At 40.1% G+C, this 26,636-nt stretch overlaps 1 protein-coding gene across 1 annotated transcript in view; it reads right to left on the bottom strand.

The window, feature by feature from the left end:
* Positions 1-4,082: 4,082 nt before the first annotated feature.
* LOC308092553 (DENN domain-containing protein 2A) overlaps positions 4,083-26,636 on the bottom strand; it is a 90,033-nt gene continuing 67,479 nt past the window's right edge. The window contains 9 exon segments of the mRNA XM_080438510.1: positions 4,083-5,750; positions 6,643-6,729; positions 7,809-8,114; positions 10,777-10,888; positions 12,670-12,711; positions 15,264-15,441; positions 21,030-21,178; positions 23,895-24,035; positions 26,450-26,527. Of these exon segments, the coding sequence (XP_080294636.1) occupies positions 5,719-5,750; positions 6,643-6,729; positions 7,809-8,114; positions 10,777-10,888; positions 12,670-12,711; positions 15,264-15,441; positions 21,030-21,178; positions 23,895-24,035; positions 26,450-26,527 (1,125 nt within the window). The 3' untranslated portion in view covers positions 4,083-5,718.

The raw sequence follows: 26,636 nt of genomic DNA, 5'->3' as shown, positions 1-26,636 counted from the left end.
TAGGGGCAAACACACAAGACCCCAGATAAAGGGCCGACAGTTTTGACTAGAAACTAATCCAGTCTGGATTTTTATTTTAGCCAGATGTTTTTCATACACCCAATAATGACACAATCCAGTGGCACACACACACACACACACACACACACACACACACACACACACACACACACACACACACACACACACACACACACACACACAGACACACACACACACACACACACACACACACACACACACACACACACACACACACACACACACACACACACACACACACACACACACACACACACAGACAAATGCAAAGAATTACTTGCAAAACTTCCAGGTCTCCCTCTCACACACACTCACACTTTCCTGACTTTACCTGACTCTGCTCTAACTATAACTCTATAACTCTATAACTCTAACTATATATCTGTTCATTCAGGCGTACAGGATCACAAGCACCAACACCAACGATATTCTATTATTAGTTCATTTGTAACATATCAGTGTTTTGTTTGGTTTTGACAGTCAGACACTAAGTGACAGTTCTCTCTTAAATTGTTTTCAAGGTAAAACAACAGCCTAATGATAATATATATATATATATATATATATATATATATATATATATATATATATATATATATATATATATATATATATATATGATATGCTGCCCACTGTGCCCACAGTGCCTCCAAAATGTACCATTACAACCATTTTTAAACATGAAACATTAAATGACTATCTACAGACAGTGAACCTGGAGCTGACAGTGACTGATGTCTTTTACAGTTTAGAGTTCACAGTCCTCACAACGGTGTGAAATCATTTCTAGGTCGCACACACACGCAAGAAAACGTCACCAAAAAACACATTCACACTGACTGAGCACTATAACTATAAAACCATAACATAAATAGGTTTAAAAATCGTTCTAAAGTCTTAAGTGGATAGCAGAGTTCATTCACACAGACCATTTTTTTAAAAATACAATGGTGAACGATATGTGGTCATGGTGGAAAGTAACTAAGTACATTTACTTAAGTACTGTACTTAAGTACAATTTTGAGGTATTGGTACTTTACTTGAGTATTTCCAATTTCCAATACTTTTACTTCTACTCCACTACATCTCAGAGGCAAATATTGTACTTTTACTCCACTACAATTATTTGAAAACTTTAGTTACTAGTTACTTTTCAGATATAAACTATGATATTATGAAACATACATTAACAACTTTAGCCCTATTTTATACCTAGGCTATTTGAAAATAGCAGATCTACAAGCTCACAACGCGTCGCATCGCGACGCGTTGTGAGCTTAATTGTAGATCGGCTATTTTCAAATATTTAGTACTTTTACTTTTGGTACTTTAAGTACATTTTGATGCCAATACTTTTGTACTTTTACTCAAGTAATTTTTTTATTTTGGATTTTTACTTGTAACAGAGTATTTTTATATTGCAGTATTGATACTTTTACTTAAGTAAAGAATTTGAGTACTTTTTCCACCACTGTGGTTATGTTGTGCTGAATGTCTCTTTAAAACAAGCAGGTCGGTTTAATAATGAATGAAAGCTTATTATTCGTCATAAAGAAGCTCGTGTTATTATTTTGGGGGAAACTTCCCCAGCTGGAGCTTCAGGAGGAAGTTGATTAACAGCTGATCAATAAAGAGGGAAAAAATGTAGGAATTTCCCCCCAAAAAATGCCAGATATTCCAAGAATTTTACCTCCAATTGGCGAGTAAATAAATGTGTTTTTTTTTATAACGCCACAGCGGCGTTATAAAATGTCGACAAGAACAACATATAGGTTTTCTTAAACTAAAAAGTTACAGTCATACAACTTTTCACAATGAACATGACTTCATATAATAGTGTAAATAAATTTAAAAAAAAGTCCAACAACTTACCTGTTGAGAAGCTGCAGCTCTGGGACCCCCTTAATGTGGAATAATAAACTATAATGAATGTAAGAATATCTGGTATTATTATTATTATTATTATTATTATGTATTGTTGTGGTCACTGTGGTCACCTCCTCTCTCTCTGACCGAGGCGTTTGAAAGGCTGGAATTCCAGGAATTAGAGCCTGAAGAATGAGAGAGAGAGAGAGAGAGAGAGAGAGAGAGAGGTCTGACCGGTCAACACGTCATGAAGGGGGCGGGGAGGGGGCGGGGTGGGAGCTGCGGGGGGGGGGGGGGCGGGTGGGGGGACCAAGGCAGGGGGGGGGGGACCAAGGCAGGGGGGGGGTGTCCGGGTGTTCCAAAAAGGAAAATAACCACAGACAGAGAAAGAGTGAAATCACGGAACAGTGGTGGAAAAAGTACTCACATCTTTTTTTACTCAAGTAAAAGTATCAGCAATGTAGAAATACTCTGTTACATGTGATAATCTGGTATTCAAAATGTACTTGGGTAAAAAAGTACAAAAAGTATTGGTATCAAAATGTACTTAAAGTACCAAAAGTAGAAAGTATACTCATTCATTATGCAGTATGCAGAATGTCCCCATTGCATACGTTTTCAAATGTATAAGAAATAAATAAAAATCTTTTGAAAATGAAGATCTACAAGCTCACAATGCATGCATCGGGAGGCATTGTGAGCTTGTAGATCGGCTATTTTCAAATGGCCGAAATGTACTGAAGTGGTTAATGTATGTTTTTTAATAATAATCGAAATTAACAAAGTATCTACTAACTAAAGTTTTCTAATAATTGTAGTGGAGTAAAAGTTTAATATTTGAGATGTAGTGGAAGTAAAAGTGCTGAAAATTGGAAATACTCCGGTAAAGTAAAAAATACCTCAAAATTATACTTAAGTACAGTACTTCAGTAATGTACTTAGTTACTTTACAGAGGAGGGGTGGCGGACCCACCCACCACCGAAAAGGAAAAGAACCACAGCCATGGTGAGGGGGGGGGGGGGGGGGGGGGGGAGAAAGTGCTTGGATTGTCATTGGAAGGAAAGGAGGGACAAACATATTGAGAGACAAACCATCCTTGTACTGCATGGGGCTAAGAATAGATGCAGTTTTGTGTCCTCCTCCTCCCACAGATATGGAGATCATTCAGTATGCCTTGAACTTGACTTCTAGGTATGTAAGCCTATTTATATTGTTTGGGTAGATTTGTGTTAAAACACAGAATAAGATCATCAATGATTATTTTATGATTATTATATTAAATGTGTATGATTTTCCTACACATAATCCAGTCTTTAAATGATTTAGAATGTTATGTTATTTAATTGTTTTATTATTATTACACCATCTGAATAACATGTGCCTCCATGAACCAAGTGAATCAATGAAATCAATGAAAAAAGTCGTGGTAGTGGCCGACAATGACGTTGTCAATTTTAAGCACATTGACTGAACAGGTGTTCAACAATCATAAGGTTTTGTCTGTGGACTATCTATTATAGATTCAACATTATTGGTGAAAGTTCTCGGATCCACCTGCCAGGCAGGTGGCAATTTAATTTCTCCATAATTATACGCATTCAACAGTTGCTCAATCTATCAATAGATGCCGTAGAAAGCAATAATGATATTCCTGGACTTAGGACATGTTGTGCAATTCATTACAGAAGCCTGTAGGCTGAGGTGATAGTGGACAATACAGGCCTGTGTTGGATGGAATGAACTATGTCACAGAGCATTCTAGTGGATATGAACGGTATTGCACAATGCTGACCTCAAAGACCCTCCTATGACCAAGTATCACATTTTGCATTTTTTTACTGGACTAAAACAAAAGCATGGAATATTCTATAGTCAAAGCACAATAATTAAGACACAGGTTAATTCAAAATCACTTTATTTATACAGTTTCATTGCATTCTCAATCAAGTTTTAGGCAAAAACTAGTGGTGTCTTTTAGAAGCACATTGATAATGATAGGTCCTGACATACTTACAATTATTCAGCGCCTCCATTCTTCGGTCCAAAACTCTCGAGCCTGATTTATACTTAGTTGCGCGCTGGTGTTGCATGCCGTAAAATAGCAGATATACAAGCTCACAACGCGTCACGAATGTGACGCGTTGTGAGCTTGTATATCTGCTATTTACCAAGCACGACACCAGCGCGCAGCTGAGGCTTTACAGAGTGAAAGGTGTATTCACACCGACGCTCTTTGTGTTAACCACTTCAGCCCTATAGCATAGCATCCCTATTCTGGGCATGATGACATAATGAGGCAAACATTAGGCATGAGTAGCAGATCTACACGCTCACAAAGCATCGCAATGCAATGTGTTGTGAGCTTGCAGATCTGCAATTTTTTATGTAGGGGGGAAAAATGAGGGGGGCCAAGGATAGAACCCTGAGGGACCCCAGTTAACAAAGCATATAGGGTTTAACCCATTAAGGCCTGAGTTTCCGATTCTCCAAAATGTCTTCTAAAACAGTTTATTGAAAAAACGTATGGTGCTCAAACTTTTTCACTTCAAGGACCCCGACATGTATATGTATTTGGCCGTGGACCCCCATCTCAAAATATTTTGTTCCAGGGACCCCCAGAAGCAAAGATTTGAGTTACAAATGTTCGCTTTAAAAATATATATATTCAAAGATTTGCACACATTTTCTCGATTTCTCAAAAATAGCAGATCTACAAGCTCATAGCGCGGCACTCGGTGCCACGCTATGAGCTTGTATATCTGCTATTTTTGAATAGCCAAAGTGTAAAATATTGCTTTTTTTTTGCTCAAATCTAAAATGACACAGATGCGTCCCACGTCTTAATGGTTTAAGTGGTTAAGGCTGTCTACTACTCATCCATTCATTTCTTCAATGTCCTCACTTTTGGCGTTCCCTCTTACGTCAGGGAGATGCACATACGTGTCACAGTGGTACGTATACCCGACAAACCTAAAGTGGTCTACACACAAGTTTGAACCAGACTCTGTTAAATAAAGCCTATTACAAACTAGACATTTCCTTTGCGCTTACTTGAGGAAGAGGAAACAAAAGAGGTTAAGTGTATCTAAAAGTATATAAATTAACTTAAAAAGCCTCCTGTTGAAGAAGAAGTTGTACTACAGTTTCTATGGAAAATACTTGGAATGTATTAAAGAGTAAATGTACAAAAAAAGGAACCTGTTGTTTGGCTGCATTGCAACATCTTCAGTGAAAGTTCTCATCGAGCCATTATTCTGGGTCATTTTAGTCAGTGACAGAAACAGAGAACATGGTTTCCAGGTTCAGACTCTTAACCGTGCTATACATTAATGTACTGTACACTTTAAGGGACTGACATAAACTATACAAACGCACGCTCCTCTCACAAAGCAACAACCTGGGCCTTGGGGAAGTTCAGTGCGCAGGACCAGAGAACATGTGTAGGCCATGATGAAGAAACCGCGGTTGGTTCTGTGGCGTCTTTGTTCCATGTGAGAGGAGTTGTTTGGTCCTAGTCGCATGAAACCCCACGCAACCCCCTGATGGAATGCATCCAGAACGCTCCACTAGCAACGCTGCTGCATAGGAGCTAATCCCCCTAACACTGACCCAAAGTCCTTCCTGCTCACAAGCACTTCAGTTCCAGTTCCTTTCTTAAGGGTTTTCTCTCTCAATGTGGCACACACGCACGCACACCTTCATCTCCACTTTTTAGGACGTCCAGGTCAAGTGTAAGTCCTCTCTTCTTGCAGGTTACCATCCGTCCCATGCTTTTTAATCGCACGATTGGGGGTCGTTAGCCAAAAGTGTCATTTTTTGGACAGGAACTTCATCTTGTTTCCTGAAAATGGACACAAGAAAACGCATGGGTGTCAAGGTACAGTTAAAATGTGCAAACAGCCTCACAGAAGATCGAGTTCAATCTTATACTGTGTTGTTTGGAGCCAGGCTTCACAATCAGCTGTAAAAAAAAAAAAAAAACTAATGAAATGGCACCATTGCACAATTCTCAGGAAATACAACATGCTTAGTTTTGACATTCATCAAATAGATTTTTAAATGTAATTAATGATCTCGCCCCAGCTGTACTCTGTCCTTATGTGACATAGACAAGCACTAATAGAGTCGCCACAAGGGGATCAGCCAATGGCAATTGCAAATAAGCCTCGCCCTAGAAAACCCACATACAATGCAACGGTTTCATGTTTTCATAACTTGATACATAGTTTGTTTTGTATCGTCCCTGTCAAATAAACATATAAATAAATACATTGCTTGCCCAAAACTTGTCGGCAAGTGTAAGGATGATTAACAGTCGTTGTTCTACAAAACAACAGTCGTTGTTCTACAAAAGTTCTACAAAAGTGTAATAAAGGGAATAACACAAATAATACTTTAACAACATTTATTCAGGCCTGGGGAGCGTTTTCAAATCATGCATGTTTGTAGCTGTTATCTAATGTAAGCTACAGTAGTAAGTTCAAGGGTTATATAGTACTGGTCAGTAAACCCAGCCCTATACACATTACATATTCATGATGTCCTGTGTCTAACATGTGTTTCTCTAATTGACCATTCTACACAGGCTGTATGCAATTCTATCTACTAACTACTGACTAGAGATTAGAGAGCCTTCAATGGATTATAATAAACATAATGATATATGATGAAAATCATATTATCAGCCAGCGACAAAGCTGTGCGACAGAGAATCAATTAGTTATAACCCTTACCTAGTCCCTTGAGGAACTTGTTGACGCCTCGCTGTTCACTTCCAGGTAAAGAGTCCAGATACTCCTGTGCCCTCACCTCAAACAGACCTGCACACAACACACATGGTATACAATACACAGGTTACTAAAACTACTGCACTGTTCAAGGAACATACATGAATCGTTGCTGTCGGGCAGAAACATTACATTACATTACATTACATTACATTACATTACAGTCATTTAGCAGACGCTTTTATCCAAAGCGACTTACAGTATGCATTCAACTTAGGTAGGGAACGAAACTACTAATCACCAGAAGCATTAAGTGCATTCTCTGCTAAAACAAGCAACTAAGAGTATACCTAGCGCTAAGGTAAAAGTGCAATATATCAGCTACCTACTGTCTTAAACAGATGAGACAAAATAGCTAAATCAAATGAGCAAGAACTAAAACAATAAGTGTATCGACTAAACAAGATCCAATAAAACAATACAATAATAAAACAAAGAGTTCGTACAACTAGTTAACAACAAGAAACCTTGTATCTCCATATTTCAATGTTTTTATATTGAAATATTTCAATGCCCTTATTTGGTCATCGTACAGTGTCACACAAAAGTAGCAAAACTCTGACTACAAGTCTAATCTACAAGGTCTAGTCTGCAAGCTCACAACGCTTTGAATTGTGAAGAAAAAAAGTGTATTTTCTGTTTACCAAAGAGCTGTAGACACAGACCCTGTTACTGAACAAACGCTCTATAGCACTGGTTCTCAAAGTGGGGTCCGGGGACCCCCAGAGGTCCTTAGGGAGGTACCAGGGGGTCCCCAGCAAAATGTGTTAATAAAGCGTCACAATCATTTTAACCCCTTTATCCATATTGTATACTTTGACTAGTCAAAAATAGCAGATCTACAAGCTCATAGCGTGGCACTTGTGCCGCGCTATGAGCTTATAGATCTGCTATTTTTGAAAAATCGTGAAAATGTGTGCACATCTTTGAATATATATATTTTTAAAGCAAACTTTTTTAACTCAAATCTTTGCTTGTGGGGGTCCCTGGAACAACATATTTTGAGATGGGGGTCCGCGGCCAAATACATATCATTCTGACATGAAAGGGTTTGAGAACCACTGCTCTATAGGACCCCCACTGTGTCATGATGCCCTCCCATGGCCACGTACCTCTGAGTCCCTGCCTGCGTAGCTCCCTCTCCTGGGTGAAGCCGGTGAACATCTGGGTCTCCATGAACACCTCCAGGAACCTCCTCAGGGACTTGGAGGTCACCGCCTTGCGGAAGGCCTCGCGCTGGAACGAGCAGGAAGGGGAGGAGGAGGAGGAGGAGGAGGAGGAAGGGGCGAGGGAGGACGGCGAGATGGTCGACTCGTCCTCTCGCTCTCCTCCGCCCATGAAGAGCGAGTAGTGGCCCACCATCTCTACGAAGAACCGCACGAAGGCCTCCGACACCACCGTGCTCATCGAGCAAGAGTCTGGGGATGGGAGGGAAGGGAGGGGCCAAAGAGTTAAAGGTAGGGTAAGTGATATTTTTGGGTTAAAACAAAAAGTATTTTTTTTAAAGGTTAAAGCACTATATTCTGATAGTAATCATTGCTATAGAGTGTTTGTTCAGTAACAGGAGTCTCCCCGTTTCTCCAGCTCTTTAATAAACAGAAAATTCATTTTCTGGTAGGTGTCAAAATCTCAGCCAATCAGGAGAAAGTACCCATTTTTAAGCTTTATTTTTATAGTGTTCCAGTTCTAATTTTGCCTGCTCATTTCATAGTGTCATCACTTCCAATTTCACTTGTTTAATCTATAACCTGATTGAGTTCTCTATCCTGATTGGATAAAATTGGAAATGAAAACGAAACTGAAACGAAAATGCATTTTCTGTTTTATAAAGAACTGGAGAGACATGGAGACTCTTTATATGGACAGGACACTCTATAGTAACGAGCACTATCAGAACACAGACCCATTTTGCAATTATTTGAATAATTGCAAATCACTTACCCTACCTTTAAGGGTTTGGTTATGGGATTTTTGTTTTTTTAAAATGTATGTATAACTTTTGCTTCTAAATGAAAGGGTACATATCGTCTCTGTCGGGATTCAAATTCAAAAGCGTCAAAAGTAGCAGATCTACAGGCTCAAAATGCTCAGTGACGCTGTAGTATGATTAAGTAGGGCGTTCATTTATGAAGAAAAGAAAATTCAGAGACAATGTGGTCCCGGACAGTCTGGGCACCTAGGCTGCTAATGGCTCCCGATCCCGACGACCTTTGCTGCATGTCACTCCCCTTCTCTCTCTCCCCCCATTTCCTGTCAGTCTACTGTCATTTATCAATAAAGGCAGAACAAAATGCCAAATAAATATCTTACAAAATAAATAAAAAACAGAGACGATATGCACAATACAATATAATTCGTACACCGCACAAATCATTACAACATACACACCACCACCAACACAATACAATATTCTGTACACGAGTAAACTCTGGGCGACCAGATAAACTGCCAGATGTAAGACGTCGGCAAAATAGAGGCTCAACGCCTCGTGTTGCTGCTGGTGTTTCCAGCGTAAAGACGCTCCCAGTGAAAACATACGCTGCATGTGCTCAGGTTACAACGCCTTACACGGCCCCTTATGGAAGGGGGTTTAAACTGGTGGTCCGTGAATGTATTGCATGTGGTCGCAGACCATGCATTCAGTAGTTGTTTTTTTCAGTATTTTTTAGAAAATGTTTTAATTGTTTTAAATATTTTAGACCACAACTGTTGCTATTTGTGTGATATGAGGACAGAGGTATTAAAGACTATCATCATCATCATTATCAGTGGTCCTTTGAGGAGGCTTGCGCTACAATTCCCTAAGTACTTCAATCTTAAAGTTGCAGAAGAGGATCATCAGATCTTAAACAGAGGTCCCCCCCCCCCACACAACAGAGGTCCCCCCCCCCACACAACAGAGGTCACCAGGTCACATGCAGTCACAATCAGTTGAGACCCTCTGCCTGGGAGTTATTCTGTGTCTGCAACACTAGAGGGGGCTATTGGTCCATGCTTCATTGAAGTTCCAGTTAGTAGATTTTTTTGGCTTACTAATCAGGCCATATTATGTCTGACATTAAACAGGGTCCAGTAACAGCATGGCTCCTCCCATGTGGATCTCTGACATCATGTCGTTGTTGTCAGGCAGAAACCTCTTATCTCCATTTTTTTTCCTTTTACGTAAATTAACGCCCGGCTTGATCATTCTACAGCGTCACACAAAAGCATCAAAAGTAGCAGATCTACGAGCTCGAAACGCAGCGCTAAGGGACCCGTTTTGAGCTTGTAGATCTGCTACTTTTGCTATTCTTGAATTTGAATCCTGAAAAGTAACAGATTTGGACATATGAGGTTTACACCCGACAGAGATCAAACCGGGAGTCCTTGAAATGAAAAATCATTTGGTCCAGTGGTGGCGTTACGCGGGGGCATCGGTGGCTATAGCCACCAATATGTTTTTTTTTTAAATTATATATCTATAACCCTAACCTAACCCTAACCTAACCCTAACCCCTAACCCTAAAACCGAAATAAAGTAACAAAAAACGGGGGAAAGGTACCCGAATCCGCCGAAATCCGCGGAAAAAATCGCGCGGGGGGGGGACACATGCACGCGCGCTGCGTGCATGTGTCCATTGCCTGGTGGGCTAAGCCCCCAACCTAGTAGAGACCTAGCGACGCCTCTGATTTGGTCTAATTCTAAACTAGAAAATGTGCTCCTCGGAGCACAGGTCTCCGCCAGTACTGTTCCTGATTAATCCTGTCTTACCTATTTATATTACATATTGTCACGTGTCACTTGACCAATGTTAGCTTGGCTGATGGAAGCTCACTTCAAAAAATATAAATAAAATTTTGAAGTGACACACCTATTTATAGGTTTTTATTTCGTCATGCGTCTCGCTAGCCAATCAAAAGCATTGGTGACAACATATTGTCACGTGTCACGTGAAGCTTGACCAATGTTAGCTTGGCTGAGACGGGGGGGCACACGGAAGGACAAGAACGAAAACATACTCTCCACATCTGGCGGAGACAACTATCTCTTACAGAGCTTATTCTGGTGAGGTTTAAGTTAAGATACATTGGTTTCCTCACCATTAGGGTTAGGGACGTCTCCTTTCTCACTGGCCAGCTCCCTGCGCTTGTCCAGCACATGTTCCAGAGCGGCCTGCAGCTTATGAGGCAGAATGGAGTCTTCATCATCCAGCTGCAGAGACACAGAGACAAACATCTGTCATCAATGACACTGTAGCACAGTCGTGGACAAAGTACTCATCCCCAGTCCTTGAGTAAAAAGTAGAGATACTCCTGGTCAAATATTACTCAACTAAGTGAAAGTTGGTCTGTCAAATGTGTAATTGAGTTAGAGTACTTACTGGTATATGTAAGTATTCAACAGTACATGCTTTAAAAAAATACTTTAGTATTCAGAGCTACAAATTACCAAGTCAAATTTTGACATCTTCAAAAACAAATAAATAATCTTCCTGATATTCCATACTTAAGCAAAAGTATCAATACTGCAATGTAGAAGTACTCTGTTACAAGTCAAATAATTGGAATTAATAAAATATTTGAAAATAGCCGATCTACAAGCTCACAACGCGTCGCGATGTGACGCGTTGTGAGCTTGTAGATCGGCTATTTTAGCCGATCTACAAGCTCACAATGCTTTGGTGAGCTTGTAGATCTGCTTTTTCAAAAGATTTGTTTACCTTTTATAGCCTACATTTTGAAAACTTGTGAAATGGGACATTCTGCATAATGAGTACTTTTACCTTTGTTTGTCATTTTGATACCAATACTTTTGTGCTTTTACTCAAGAAAATTTTGAATTCCGGACTTTTACTTGTAACAGAGTATTTCTACATTGCAGTATTGATAATTTTACTTAAGTAACAAATGTGAGTACTTTTTCCACCACTGATTCTGATAGCGAGTACCTTGACGACAAGACAGCCTCTCTGAGCACCCACAAACCTGAGACTCCTGGACCCTGCGTGTCTCATGAAAGGGGTTATGTTCATATTGCTATTTTGATTTATACCAGGCACAGTACATTTTGCACTTAAGGCTGCTATCTTGTGGACTGTTGTGTGGATGGTTGGTCAACAGTAACTGAATAATATATATTTTTAAATGGTATCTTTTGTTTTAGTTTTTATCACACAATACTTACTTTGACCTTTTGAATCCTGCACCTGACAAAAAACCTAAAGTATGAAAAAAAAACACTAACTAACACTAAAACTAATAAAAACTAAACTAAAACTAAGCTTTCTCACAAAAATAGAAACTAAATAAAAACTAGCAAACCCGCTCTGAAAACTAACTAAAACTAACTGAATTAGATTTTTTTTTGGTCAAAACTAACTTAAACTAACTGAATTAAAAAAAAAGAAAATCAAAACTAACTAAAACTAAACTATAATACAAAATCCAAAACTATTATAACTTGATATGGACTGTACAGTACGTTACTATATATGGACTGTACAGTATGTTACTGTATATGGACTGTACAGTACATTACTATATATGGACTGTACAGTACGTTACTATATATGGACTGTACAGTATGTTACTGTATATGGACTGTACAGTACATTACTATATATGGACTGTACAGTACGTTACTATATATGGACTGTACAGTATGTTACTGTATATGGACTGTACAGTACATTACTGTATATGGACTGTACAGTACATTACTATATATGGACTGTACAGTACGTTACTATATATGGACTGTACAGTACGTTACTATATATGGACTGTACAGTACGTTACTGTATATGGACTGTACAGTACATTACTATATATGGACTGTACAGTACGTTACTATATATGGACTGTACAGTACGTTACTATATATGGACTGTACAGTACGTTACTATATATGGACTGTACAGTACGTTACTATATATGGACTGTACAGTACGTTACTATATATGGACTGTACAGTATGTTGTACAGTAGGCCTACCTGTCGCAGGAAGCGGCTGTTGCCGAGGTCAACCACCAGGACCTGAGGGGAGAGGGAAGGGACAATGATGTCATTTCCTGGAACCATTGTTTGATGGAGGAAAGGACCAGTGGCAAGAGAAAACACACACACACACACACACACACACACACACGCACACACACACACGTTTGTATTACTATACTAGTGAGGACATCAACATTTCAGGACGGTGATTTTACGAAAGCTATTTTGAACTGTTGAGTAAAACGTTGGCAGAACCTAGAATAATACGCTGCTCACTGCTATTTTTTACTATTTTTAGCCCTAAAATAGCTGATCTACAAGATGGTCCACTAGGGCAGTGCTTCTCAAACTTTTTCATGCCAGGGACCCCCAAATTGATATATATTTGGCCGCGGACCCCCATCTGAAAATATGTTGTGCCAGGGACTCCCAGAAGCAAAGATTTGTGTTAAAATGTTCGCTTTAGAATAAATACATTCAAGATTTTTCAAAAATAGCAGATCTACAAGCTCATAGCGCGGCACTCGCCAAAGTATAAATGGCTAAAACGAATGTGATGCTATATTCGCACATTTTGCTGGGGACCCCCTGGAAACCCCCCCAAGGACCCCTGGGGGTCCCCGGACCCCACTCTGAGAACCAATGCTCAAACAAATAACTAGATGTTGGAAAGGTCTGGAACTACCTAGTGTAGTCAGATGGATGGAAAAAGTGGAAGATATTTATTTCATGGAGAAGGTGACGTATAAAATTAATGGAAAGGACAGGTTGTTTGAAAAGAGATGGGCTCTCTATCTTACAAATAAACATGATTTGATTATTTAACCTTAATGACTAAAATTATTATTATTTCTTTGGAATATTTCTATTTATTTTAACCACCCAAGTATTCAGAACTAAAAATGAAACAAAAGAAAATGGAAGATATTTTACCAAAATGACACAACAAAGCCTAACTCCCCCCACCTCACCCCCCCCCCCCTTTGTTTTATTTCTTTATTGTTTCATTTCTTGGTGTCAAGTTTGTTGCTTATGCCTCCTTATAAAGGAGGTTTACGAGGATGCATGGATGAAATAATGATTTCTATTGAAATGTCTTCATATAGTTTATCCTTTTTATTTACTTTATGTATGTACTGTAGGTGAAGGGGTTTTACATGCAAAAAAAAAGAAAAAAGAAAAAAGAAAAAAGAATGGGTCGAAATGTCTGTTGATAACAGAGACATAAAACATGTGAAATGTATTATTACTATTATGGAAGTAAACTGAATGATTTATTGTTAACATGTTTGGACTCAATAAAGTATAAAAAAAAAAAAATGCTCTAGGGTGAGCGATTTGAAGATCCAATCTTAAAGCCTGGATCCCGTTTTGCTCACAGGACCTTAGCAGGGCTGTCACGGTCACTTTCAAACACGTTTGGTATTTATCTGGTTGATCACTATTGTCCGAGTGGAACGGCAGGGCGGGACGGGAGTCAGAGAGACAGACAGCCTACAAGGAGACACTGAGAGGACTTTTGTCCCGCTGACCCGTCCAAACAACCTGTGGTGCGTTGGACAGCTGAGGCTTAGATATGTGGGAAGAACACTGTGTATAACAGGGGTCTTAAACCTTTTCCGTTGCTGAGAGAGAGAGATGAAGCAGGGACCCCCACTACCCACTATTGTATAACATTGTGTTGCAGACTTTTTCATAGATTTCATAAACCGCTTCATAACACTACCATCAGTGTGTAAATGAATGTGTTTTTGTTTGTTTTACATCGCTTTTCTATGAATATATTGGATTCATGTTAATATGTGTTTTCACACATTTAACCATTTAAACCTTCAACACTTGGTAAACTTGACCTTTGGCTATGTACTTGGTCTGCTCTTCTTTCCCTCTACATCAAATCTCTTCACCGAAAATAGCTGATCTACAAGCTCACGACGCGTCGCAGCGCAGGATTTTATTTTTCTCAATAAAATCCTGTTGGAATCTCACAAAGATGGTTTCTTAAGTCCTACTATACTAGTATAGCATACACACGTATTAGGGGTGTGCCGATACACTAATTTCACCAAACGATACGATATTTGGCTCACAACTTCGATACGATTTCGATACGATACGATACGCACTTTTTTTATTATGAAAAATATATGGGGGAGAAAAAAAGCAAATGCAAACAAATAATTCTGTTTTTGCATTATTCAGATATGCGAACTTGTAGCTTTTCAGCTACAATAGCCGTTTTGAATCAAAATAGGGCAATAGTGTGATACCTGACCCGAAAAAAAAACATGTTTTTTTTTTTTGAAAACGATATTTTTTTTTTCTCAAAACGATACATATCGTCACGAAAACGTATCGCGATATATCGCGGGACGATATATCGGCACACCCCTAACACGTATAGTAATGCAAACACACACACACACACACGCACACACACACGCGCACACACACACACACACACACACACACACACACACACACACACACACACACACACACACACACACACACACACACACACACACACACACACACACACACACACACACACACACACACACACACACACACACACGCACACTCACCTCTTCAATGGGCAGTTCTTTGAGTCGCGGCAGAGAGCTGGAGAGCAGGCCCACGATGAAGGGGGTGGGGGTGCAGACGATGTCGATCATGGACGGGGGGAGGACGGGGATGTAGGTGTGCTGCCAGGTGAACGGGTACAGGAGAGCCACCACCGCGTGGCAGCACTGAGACAATGTACTGCAGAGACACACAGAGATGAGAGAGAGATTATTCATTTGACTGTTTTACTAGTCAAAATAATCGTTAAAGCGGAAATATATAACTTTTCTTTAGCCCATTTAGACTGGGAAATAATATGTATATATATATATATATATATATATATATATATATATATATATATATATATATATATATATTTAAAGCAAACATTTGTAACTAAAATCTTTGCTTCTGGGGGATTCTACAAATCCTTCTAAATCCTACAGTTTTCTTGAAAAACTATCAGTGGGGCTCAAACCTTTTCATGTCAAGGACCCCCAAAATGATATGTATCTGGACCCCCAAAATGATATGTATCTGGACCCCCAAAATGATATGTATCTGGACCCCCAAAATGATATGTATCTGGACCCCCAAAATGATATGTATCTGGACCCCCAAAATGATACGTATCTGGACCCCCAAAATGATATGTATCTGGACCCCCAAAATGATATGTATCTGGCCGTGGACCCGTTCCCTTTAAAAAACATACTCAAATATTTTCACAAATGTTCACGATTTTTCAAAAATAGCAGATCTACAAGCTCATAGTGCGGCACTCGGTGCCGCGCTATGAGCTTGTAGATCTGCTATTTTGTATTAGCCAAAGCAATCTCAAAATGACACGTGTAGATGCGTTCCTGGTCTTAATGGATTAATACATAAAATGTCATTTTGTCCCAGCTGTATGGTAGAGTATGTTAATACAATATAACTTATATAACTGGGGTAGAGTTGTATTTTGTCTCCCTGCTCTTCTATTGAGACATTTAGATCGTGTCAAAGTGTCTCACCTAGACACAGGATCTGACACGAATTTTGACCTGATGGTCAATATTTAATTTATCAAAAAATCAGCAATTGTGCAGGAAACCAGGTTAAAATCCGGGGTAGAAGAGGAAAGCTACATAGAGCAGCTTTAATCGTTATAATACGTACCAGATTAAACCAAAAATAGAAATACATAGTTAAAAAAGCTGCCCCCCAACAATGGAACAGAGAGACCCATTAAAACACAACTGAGACATAAACATGTCAACGTTATTCATATGAGAGAGAGAGAGAGAGAGAGAGAGAGAGAGAGAGAGAGAGAGAGAGAGAGAGAGAGAGAGAGAGAGAGAGAGAGAGAGAAGGAGAGGCTCTGTTATTTGCAGGGGGTTTCCTTATAATATATAAATAATGAGTTATCTCTCAATACAGCCGTTCTTTCAGTCTTTCAAAGTACTTTGATATTACAGAACCATGGCATAAAAAATTGCAATCCAAATGCATTTCTATTTTACGCCACAAGATGGCAGTAAGAGATTCCTGGACAATAATGGTCTTCTCATACATGCCTCCATGCGTCCCACCCATTCATTACCAAATGTTGGAACGGTTACGAGAACAATTAATGTACGTCTGCTCTGCTCTGCTCTTTCTTGGAAAGCCGGGGCCTCACTGTGAGAAGAATGTCTTAAAGGCATCTTTTTAAAAGGCGCGTGATGTAACACTTATAAAAAAGTATATAGCTGCGGCAAACACACTCGCCCCACACCGTTAACTTAATGCCTCCCGTGTGTGTGTGTGTGTGTGTGTGTGTGTGTGTGTGTGAGCCTGCTTTCAGTTAATTCATTCAGAAGGTGATTGGAGAGGCCAAGTTTCCACTCCACACAGCACAGCCTCTCTGCACAATCTGTTGATATGCTTTAGTCGCAAAAAATAAGGAAAATGTTTTCTGAAGAGCCAGCTTTTCAACAGCAGTAAATATATATATAATATATAGACAAACAGGGAGATTAGAGACAAAAAATGTGTTCTACACTAAGACCAGTGGTGGAAGAAGTACTGTTTTACTTAAGTAAAAGCATCAATACTGCAATGTAGAAGTGCTCTGTTACAAGTAAAAGTCTGGAATTCAAAATTTACTTGAGTAAAAAGTACAAAAGTATTGGTATCGAAATGTACTTAAAGTACCAAAAGTAAAAGTACTAAAATGTTTGAAAATAGCAGATCTACAAGCTGACAATGCGTCGCATCGCAACGCGTTGTGAGCTTGTAGATCGGCTATTTTCAAATAGCCTAGGTATAAAATAGGGCAAAAGTGGTTAATGTATGTTTTATAATGGAATAATGTATATCTACAAAGTAACTAGTAACTAAAGTTTCAAGTAATTGTAGTGGAGTAAAAGTATAATATTTGCCTCTGAGATGTAGTGGAGTAGAAGTAAAAGTATTGGAAATTGGAAATACTCAAGTAAAGTACAAATACCCCAAAATTGTACTTAAGTACAGTACTTGACTACATGTACTTAGTTACTTTCCACCACTGACTAAGAGCAATGCATAATTTATGTTCTATCATACAGCGGTGTCGTATCATGCTGAAAATAGACAACCTACAATTTACAATGTAGACATTTAGCAGACGCTCTTTATCCAGAGAGACTCACAATAAGCAAGGTAAACACATACATCACATGTAGAGAGACAGTGTAAGTGTAGCCTCAGTAAACTATAGGATCATAGGTAAGCATCAGTCTAAACAACACTATAAAAAATGTATCTCTACGTTGAAACTATAGAAACTATAGGATACCAGGTAAAAACGAACCTAACATTTGTCTAAATAACAATAACATTTGATCTAAATGACATTTTAACCTTTGCATTTAAGCCTGCATGGTCGTCACGGCTAGGTCAAGCTCACACCACTCACACAAAGTGCTATTTTCCGCACACGAGACTGCCGTACGGCGAAGTATAAATCGGTCTTATTAACTTAAATGGAGATGGGTGGCGTCTGAACTAAATCGGGACACAATAACCGTTTCCGCTGAGGCTGCGAGCTAAACCAGGTGCACCTCGGCAGTAAATGAAATGAAAGAAAAACCGTCAAATTACACTTCCTGCCTCCTGACTGTGGTAATTAATACCAGCGTATAGAGTTAAAACGTTTCTCAGTGCGTCGCGTGGGTGTGATGATGCCGTCAGCCTACGTGCGCACATGTCAGCTCTGGAGCAGTCTCCGAAAAAGGCCCTAACTTCATCTCTCTCTCTCTCTCTCTCTCTCTCTCTCTCTCTCTCTCTCTCTCTCTCTCTCTCTCTCTCTCTCTCTCTCTCTCTCTCTCTCTCCCTCTCCCTCTCTCTCTCTCTCTCTGGCATCTGTGACAACTTTCCAGAGAAAGAAATGATTGTTCCCTGGGAGACTGTATAACACAACAGCATTCCTTCCTTTAATACACACTGCGTCTCTTCCAACAGTCAAACGTGTGTCTATCTGTCTGCCTGTTGTTCTGTGTCTATCTGTCTGCCTGTTGTACTGTGTCTATCTGTCTGCCTGTTGTACTGTGTCTATCTGTCTGCCTGTTGTTCTGTGTCTATCTGTCTGCCTGTTGTACTGTGTCTATCTGTCTGCCTGTTGTACTGTGTCTATCTGTCTGCCTGTTGTACTGTGTCTATCTGTCTGCCTGTTGTACTGTGTCTATCTGTCTGCCTGTTGTTCTGTGTCTATCTGTCTGTCTGTTGTACTGTGTCTATCTGTCTGCCTGTTGTACTGTGTCTATCTGTCTGTCTGTTGTACTGTGTCTATCTGTCTGCCTGTTGTACTGTGTCTATCTGTCTGCCTGTTGTACTGTGTCTATCTGTCTGCCTGTTGTACTGTGTCTATCTGTCTGTCTGTTGTACTGTGTCTATCTGTCTGCCTGTTGTACTGTGTCTATCTGTCTGCCTGTTGTACTGTGTCTATCTGTATGTCTGTTGTACTGTGTCTATCTGTCTGCCTGTTGTACTGTGTCTATCTGTATGTCTGTTGTACTGTGTCTATCTGTCTGCCTGTTGTACTGTGTCTATCTGTATGTCTGTTGTACTGTGTCTATCTGTCTGCCTGTTGTACTGTGTCTATCTGTCTGCCTGTTGTACTGTGTCTATCTGTCTGCCTGTTGTTATGTGTCTATCTGACTCTGTCAAAGTGTTCAAAGTGTCCCACCACAGCGGAAACCAGGGTTTTGAACCCTCTGCGGCGGTGTCTCCGGCTTGGCTGGGTGTCTCTACACAGGGGGGTCCTCAGAGTTAGTACAGGGGGGCCATGAAAGGATCTATGCCTGAAAGGATATATTATATATTCTTTTACATTAACCATTTGAACCCCAGCATCCCTATTCTGAGAACTTTAGCCAAAAATAGCAGATCTACAAGCTCACAGCGCCTCGCAGCGCTGCTATTTTTGGCAAAGAGGTTTGGTGTAGAGGGAAAAAACAGCAGACCAAGTACAGAGCCAAAGGTATTGACGGTTTAAGTGGTTAAATGTCTGAACATGCACATTAACATGAATCCAACACTGATGATAGTGCTATCAAACATGTTTATGAAGCTATCTATGGAAATCTGGAACACAATTTTAGACAATATGTAGTGCGGGGGTCCCTGCTTCATCTCTCTCTCTCAGCTAAGGGGTCCTTGGCCTGAAAAACTGCTACAACGAACACAATTACCCGTGTTCGTTGGAGGGAAGCCGGGCAGGGTGGAGGGCGTTCCCTTTCACCGCACAAGCAACTATTACAGGTTGGTCAGTCAGGGTGCCTGTTGAGCGGAGTGCAGAACGGTGGAGGAATAGAGTGTTCCTCCACTCATTACATCCCCCTGCTGAAACTCCTCACCGTCAGGTGACCAGGAGCAGCTGGTGACTTCACATGACGTACCATGTGATCATGTCACATGACGTACCATGTGATCACGTCACATGACGTACCATGTGATCACGTCACATGACGTACCATGTGATCATGTCACATGACGTACCATGTGATCACGTCACATGACGTACCATGTGATCACGTCACATGACGTACCATGTGATCACGTCACATGACGTACCATGTGATCACGTCACATGACGTACCATGTGATCACGTCACATGACGTACCATGTGATCACGTCACATGACGTACCATGTGATCACGTCACATGACGTACCATGATCATGTCACATGACGTACCATGTGATCATGTCACATGACCTATCAGAGGGAAAACGTCTGCACCCTCCCTAACGAACCAACAAGTTGTTGTTGTGTCGGGCAGAAACTACTTTTTATGTTTTCTTTGTAAATTAATAGCCTATACTTCAGTGGTTCTCAAACTCGTTCATGTCAAGGACCCCCAGATTGATATGGGTGCGGCGGACCCCCATCCTACCCCTGGGGATCCCCGGACCCCACTTTGAGAACCAATGTCCTACTTCATCGTACAAGAGTGTCGAAAATGGATGTGCTACTATTTTCACTATTTTGGAAAATAGTGAAATAGTGAAAGTGGTTTAAGTCTGTCTGTGGGTTTTATAAATAGTGAACCAACGAAAAGTGACAATAGCTTTGTGTCTAAATAATGATTACACTGGATCCAGTGGAACACAAGTTCTTTTTTTCCCCCACTTTCTGGACAAACCAGGTTTCTGCCTGCACACTGACATGATGAGACTACAGTTCAAGGGGAAATTGGGAATTGGCATTAACGACTAAATTAGGAGAAAAAAGGGGGGGTTTTATGTATTACTGGACGGACAGTATTTTTTGTAACGGACCTGAGTTTGTCGGCGGTGAAGATGACCCTCCTCTCCAGCAGCAAGGAGGCGAACACCCTCAGCAGGAGACGCAGACTCAGCGAGGAGAACAGACACTCAAAGTCCACGTGTTCCAGACGAGAGTCAGACGGCCGACACAACTCTATCACCTGCAGACACACGCATTTTACATGGATTTATTACACGCCTATGTTCACATTAAAACCATGAGCGTTCATATAACTCTCTGGGAGTGTATAAGTGGAACCAAATGGACCCTTACGGGTCCATTTGGTTCCACTTGTACTCTCCCAGAGATAAAACATCATTTGATGACAGCGTTGGGGGTTTGATTGTAAATGTGTATTTGAGAGCCAGGAGGAGGAGGATGCTTTAAAGAGACAACATTATGAGTTAAGGGTCGTGTTCACATCCATGACTTTGATTTGTAGATGAAAACATATGCTACTGTGTTTGGTGCGCCTCCATCATAATTCTGTTTTATACATATATAATGTTTTACATAAACTCCAAACAGCCCCAAAATACAGCAAATACTGTCTAAATATCATTTATCTGTCGGTCCTCCACATTCAGACCTGAGGCCTATTCAGAAAATGTTATTCTAAATCCTAGCAGTTTTCTGAAAAACTTAAGTTACTACATATTATATGTATATAACTCAAATTTAAAACTTAAGTTACTATATATTATATGTATATAACTCAAATTTAAAACTGAAGTTACTATATATTATACGTATATAACTCAAATCTAAAATGACTCAGATGCTTTCAGAGAGAATAAAAACATGTCTCCACTGCTTTTGTTTTTTTTATTTTTGGTGGTGGTTGCTAACCAATGGTTAGATTAGTGTAGGGTGACCATACGTCCTCTTTTACCCGGACATGTCCTCTTTTGGGGTGCTGTCCAGCCTGTCCGGGGGGGGGGTTTATAAAATCCTTCAAATGTCTGGTGTTTTGGGATTATTTTATTTTTTTACAATGAAAGCGCTAACTATGGTACTTCCGTAACCCCGGTTTTGTAAATTGCGAACGAGTTGTTCACATTGTTAGTGTTGCCATGTCCGAATATTTACTGCAACTTCAAAAACAAAAAATTGCTTCTTTTTGTGGCTTGTTTTGGAGGAATGTTTCCTTATTTCTCTCACGAGACTTGGCAACACAGCTGCTGACAGGCTGGAGGCACACGTGACCAAACACACACACACACACACACACACACACACAGAGTCACACACACTCACACAGACACACACTGAACAGCATACATCGCACTCAGCGCTGCCTGTCATTCATTGCTCCCCGACTGAGAAAAGTTACACAGACAGAGGCGGAGAAAATGCCGAAACGCAAATGCAACTTCACAGATGAAATGCGCAAAAAGTACCCGTGTTTTCGTCTGGGTCATGACAAATGTGAAGCAGAGTGTACTGTTTGCAAAAAGCTGAATGTTCATACAGAACTTAACATGAAATATTATAGAGCATATTTGTATGAGAGTGATTATTTTGTTATCTACTTCTCTTTTCTTTTTGTTTAAATGTTGAGGCATTATTTATATTTTGTACATTAGCCATAGGAGACATTATTTTGAAGAATGAGCTATAACATTGAAGAACAGGCTTCTATATTTTCTTTTGTTTAATTAACAGGTTTTGAGGCATTTTTTACATTATAGACATGAGAGAGAGGTTATTTTGAATAATGGGGTACCTCACTTGTTCTAAGATAAGACTTGTTGAGAGAGAGATGTTATTTTATTTTGTTAAAAAGCTGAATTATTAAGCTGTGATTATTTTGTTATCTGAAACAAACAGAGGAGACATGCTTTAAATAAATAAATATATTATTTATAAAGCAATATTTTTCAGTACCTCAAAGAGGCCCAGAATTAACCGAATTAACCGAATTAAGGTACCAAAAAAACCCCCCAAAAGTTACAAATCCGGGTGCGCGCGCGTGCATTCGTTGGGTGTCCTCTTTTTGGGAATTCAGAATATGGTCACCCTAGATTAGTGTAGATGTGTATCATGGATTGGGCCTTTAAGAAAGCAATGAATAATGATGCATCATGATAGTTCACTCCATTGGCCCGTAGCACTTGACCTAGCCTTGACGACCATGCAGTCTTATGCAAAGATTAAAATGTGATTGAGATAGTATTTCATTTAGACAGATGCCTCCAGGTTCATTTGTTGACCTGGCATCCTATAGCTTCCATAGTTGGAATGTACAGATTTGTTTTAAATGTATATTATACTGTTTTAGACTGATGCTAGGTTCTTGGTTTACCTATGATCCTAGATTACTGAGGCACTACACTGTATGTATTTGATGTATGTGTTTACTGAGGCACTACACTGTATGTATTTGATGTATGTGTTTACCTTACTCTGGATAAAGAGCTAAATTGTAAATTGTAAAACGCTTTCTGTGGACAAGTCTTTTATAACTTTATTGCTGGGCCACAGGTTTGTCTGTGCTGCTGCCATTCTTCTCTGTGTGGTTGTGTGTGTATGCTGGTAGCCCACTGGCTACAGATCCTATAGCCTGCAGGGATTGTAACCGTGACAACAAAGCCCATAGACTGTGGGCACACATGTGCAGTAACTCCAGAAGTCTGATTCTTACAGTATGTTGACAAAAAAGCTAATAAACAGCTTAAATTTGGGGGCATTTCATATGCTAATGGTTAACGCCTGTGTGCAAGCTCAGATGGATCCTGATCTATCTTACTATAATAACTATCAACAGATCGTTATTATAGTAAGATAACTTTAGCTTTGTGAGCTCAGAGTTCATGCAGTCTAAGCTTAAGAGTTTTGTTGTAGAAGAATGCAGACTGAACGGTTGTGTTCCTCACCTCCGTCCCTGAGCCAGGCAGGAAGTTCTTGACAGTGATGGTCCTCCCTGGAGCAGGGAAGGGAGCCTCCATGATGCCCCTCATGAAGGGCTGCACCAGGGCAGGAGAGATGGCCCTCCTCTTCTCCACCTCATCCAGGATCTGAAACCAGCATGCAGTACCATTTAATACATAAATATATACATAATATAATACATAATACTTCTCCACCATGCAGTACCACCCCTTTAATACATAAATATATACATAATATAATACATAATACTTCTCCACCTCATCCAGGATCTGAAACCACCCTTTAATACAACATTAGCCATTGTGTTCTGATTTTGGGCAAACTTTACAAATATCCAAAATCGTTCACATTTTTTTTTTTTTTTTTTAATAACAACGCGTCATGATGCGACACAATGTGAGCTTATAGATTGGCTATTTTCTCTATTTGTTGTACAACAAAGTATATAGGCTTTAAGGGGTAAACTGGTGTGATATTATTATATACTGTAATTATTATTTATTTATTTATTTATTCTTTTGCCTTTCAATTGAGATAGTTAGTGGGGCTCATAGTAAACCCCAATCTAATCTATCTATCTACCTTCCTACCTACCTACCTACCTACCTACCTACCTACCTACCTACCTACCTACCTACCTACCTACCCACCCATCCATCCATCCATCCATCCATCCATCCATCCATCCATCCATCCATCCATCTATCCATCTATCTACCTCAAAAGTCCAAAACTGTAACTTTTCAGAATTCAAATTCACAAACATCAATAGTAGCAGATCTACAAGCTTGGAGCTTAATGTGAATCTGCAACTTTTGATGCTTTTGTTTTGTGTGAAGCTGCAGTATGATCAAGCAGGGCATTCAATTTACCAAAAAAGAATATGGATTTAAGAGGTTTCTGCCCGACAACAACGATATACATTACCAGGGGCGCCGATTTATGTCCTCGCTATTCGGTGAGCAGCGCACACGCGCGGCCAGCGCGCATGGGCGACAATTTTCTTTTTGTTTTTCCGGGTTTGTTACCTTTATGTTTTTTTTTGGTTACTTTAATGCGGTTAATTCGGTACAAAAAATGTACTATGTCGTTTTTTTTTTGTGATGAGTTTGTGATGGGTGCTGGTCATTTCTCAAGGGTGCTTTAGCCCAGAGGCACCCACAGTATCATTACAGTACATGTACCCCATGTATACCCTATGTGTTCATTACAGTACAATATGTACCCCATGTATACCCTATGTGTACATTACAGTACATGTACCCCATGTATACCCTATGTGTACATTATAGTACATGTATCCCATGTATGGGGGTGTGAGTGTTTACACATGTAGCGTACGGATGCAGCACACATTGACACAGTGTGTAAATCAGACAGTTTTACAGTCATTACAGGGACTTGTGTTCCCATGCAGCCTGAACCACATCAGCTGCTCCTCATATGTGGAACCATGACTCCTCCCACTGCTCTGTGGAGCCATGACTCCTCCCACTGCTCTGTGGAGCCATGACTCCTCCCACTGCTCTGTGGAGCCATGACTCCTCCCACTGCTCTGTGGAGCCATGACTCCTCCCACTGCTCTGTGGAGCCATGACTCCTCCCACTGATCTGTGGGAACGGGCTTGTGTGCGTGTGTGTGGGGGGGGGGGTATTCTTTATTTTATTTTTTTGAATTCTTGTGTATCGTCTCTGGCAAGTGAATGTCCATAGAGCCAGTGTATGCACTGTGTGTATGTAGTGTGTATCACTGTGTGTATGTAGTGTGTAGTGTATGCACTGTGTGTATGTAGTGTGTATCACTGTGTGTATGTAGTGTGTATCACTGTGTGTATGTAGTGTGTATCACTGTGTGTATGTAGTGTGTAGTGTATGCACTGTGTGTATGTAGTGTGTATCACTGTGTGTATGTAGTGTGTATGCACTGTGTGTATGTAGTGTGTATCACTGTGTGTATGTAGTGTGTATCACTGTGTGTATGTAGTGTGTATCACTGTGTGTATGTAGTGTGTATCACTGTGTGTATGTAGTGTGTATCACTGTGTGTATGTAGTGTGTAGTGTATGCACTGTGTGTATGTAGTGTGTATCACTGTGTGTATGTAGTGTGTATCACTGTGTGTATGTAGTGTGTATCACTGTGTGTATGTAGTGTGTATCACTGTGTGTATGTAGTGTGTATGACTGTGTGTATGTAGTGTGTATGCACTGTGTGTATGTAGTGTGTATCACTGTGTGTATGTAGTGTGTATCACTGTGTGTATGTAGTGTGTATGACTGTGTGTATGTAGTGTGTATCACTGTGTGTATGTAGTGTGTATCACTGTGTGTATGTAGTGTGTATCACTGTGTGTATGTAGTGTGTATCACTGTGTGTATGTAGTGTGTATCACTGTGTGCATGTAGTGTGTATCACTGTGTGTATGTAGTGTGTATCACTGTGTGTATGTAGTGTGTATCACTGTGTGTATGTAGTGTGTATCACTGTGTGTATGTAGTGTGTATCACTGTGTGTATGTAGTGTGTAACACTGTGTGTACCTTGGAGAAAAGGTCGAAGCAGCCCAGTCTGCTCACAATGCAGTAGACTTCAGGAAGCCTGCGGCCTTTCCCACTGGGCTGTAGAGACACAGGAAAGACAACAGCAACACATCAGCACACGGACCACCCATAATACACACACACACACACACACACACACACACACACACACACACACACACACACA

This window comes from Gymnoscopelus braueri (assembly GCF_963280865.1).
Source record: "Gymnoscopelus braueri genome assembly, chromosome: 9".
Classification (NCBI taxonomy): domain Eukaryota; kingdom Metazoa; phylum Chordata; class Actinopteri; order Myctophiformes; family Myctophidae; genus Gymnoscopelus; species Gymnoscopelus braueri.
The sequence above is the reverse complement of the archived record's forward strand: the minus strand, read 5'-3'. Positions and strand labels throughout refer to the sequence as shown.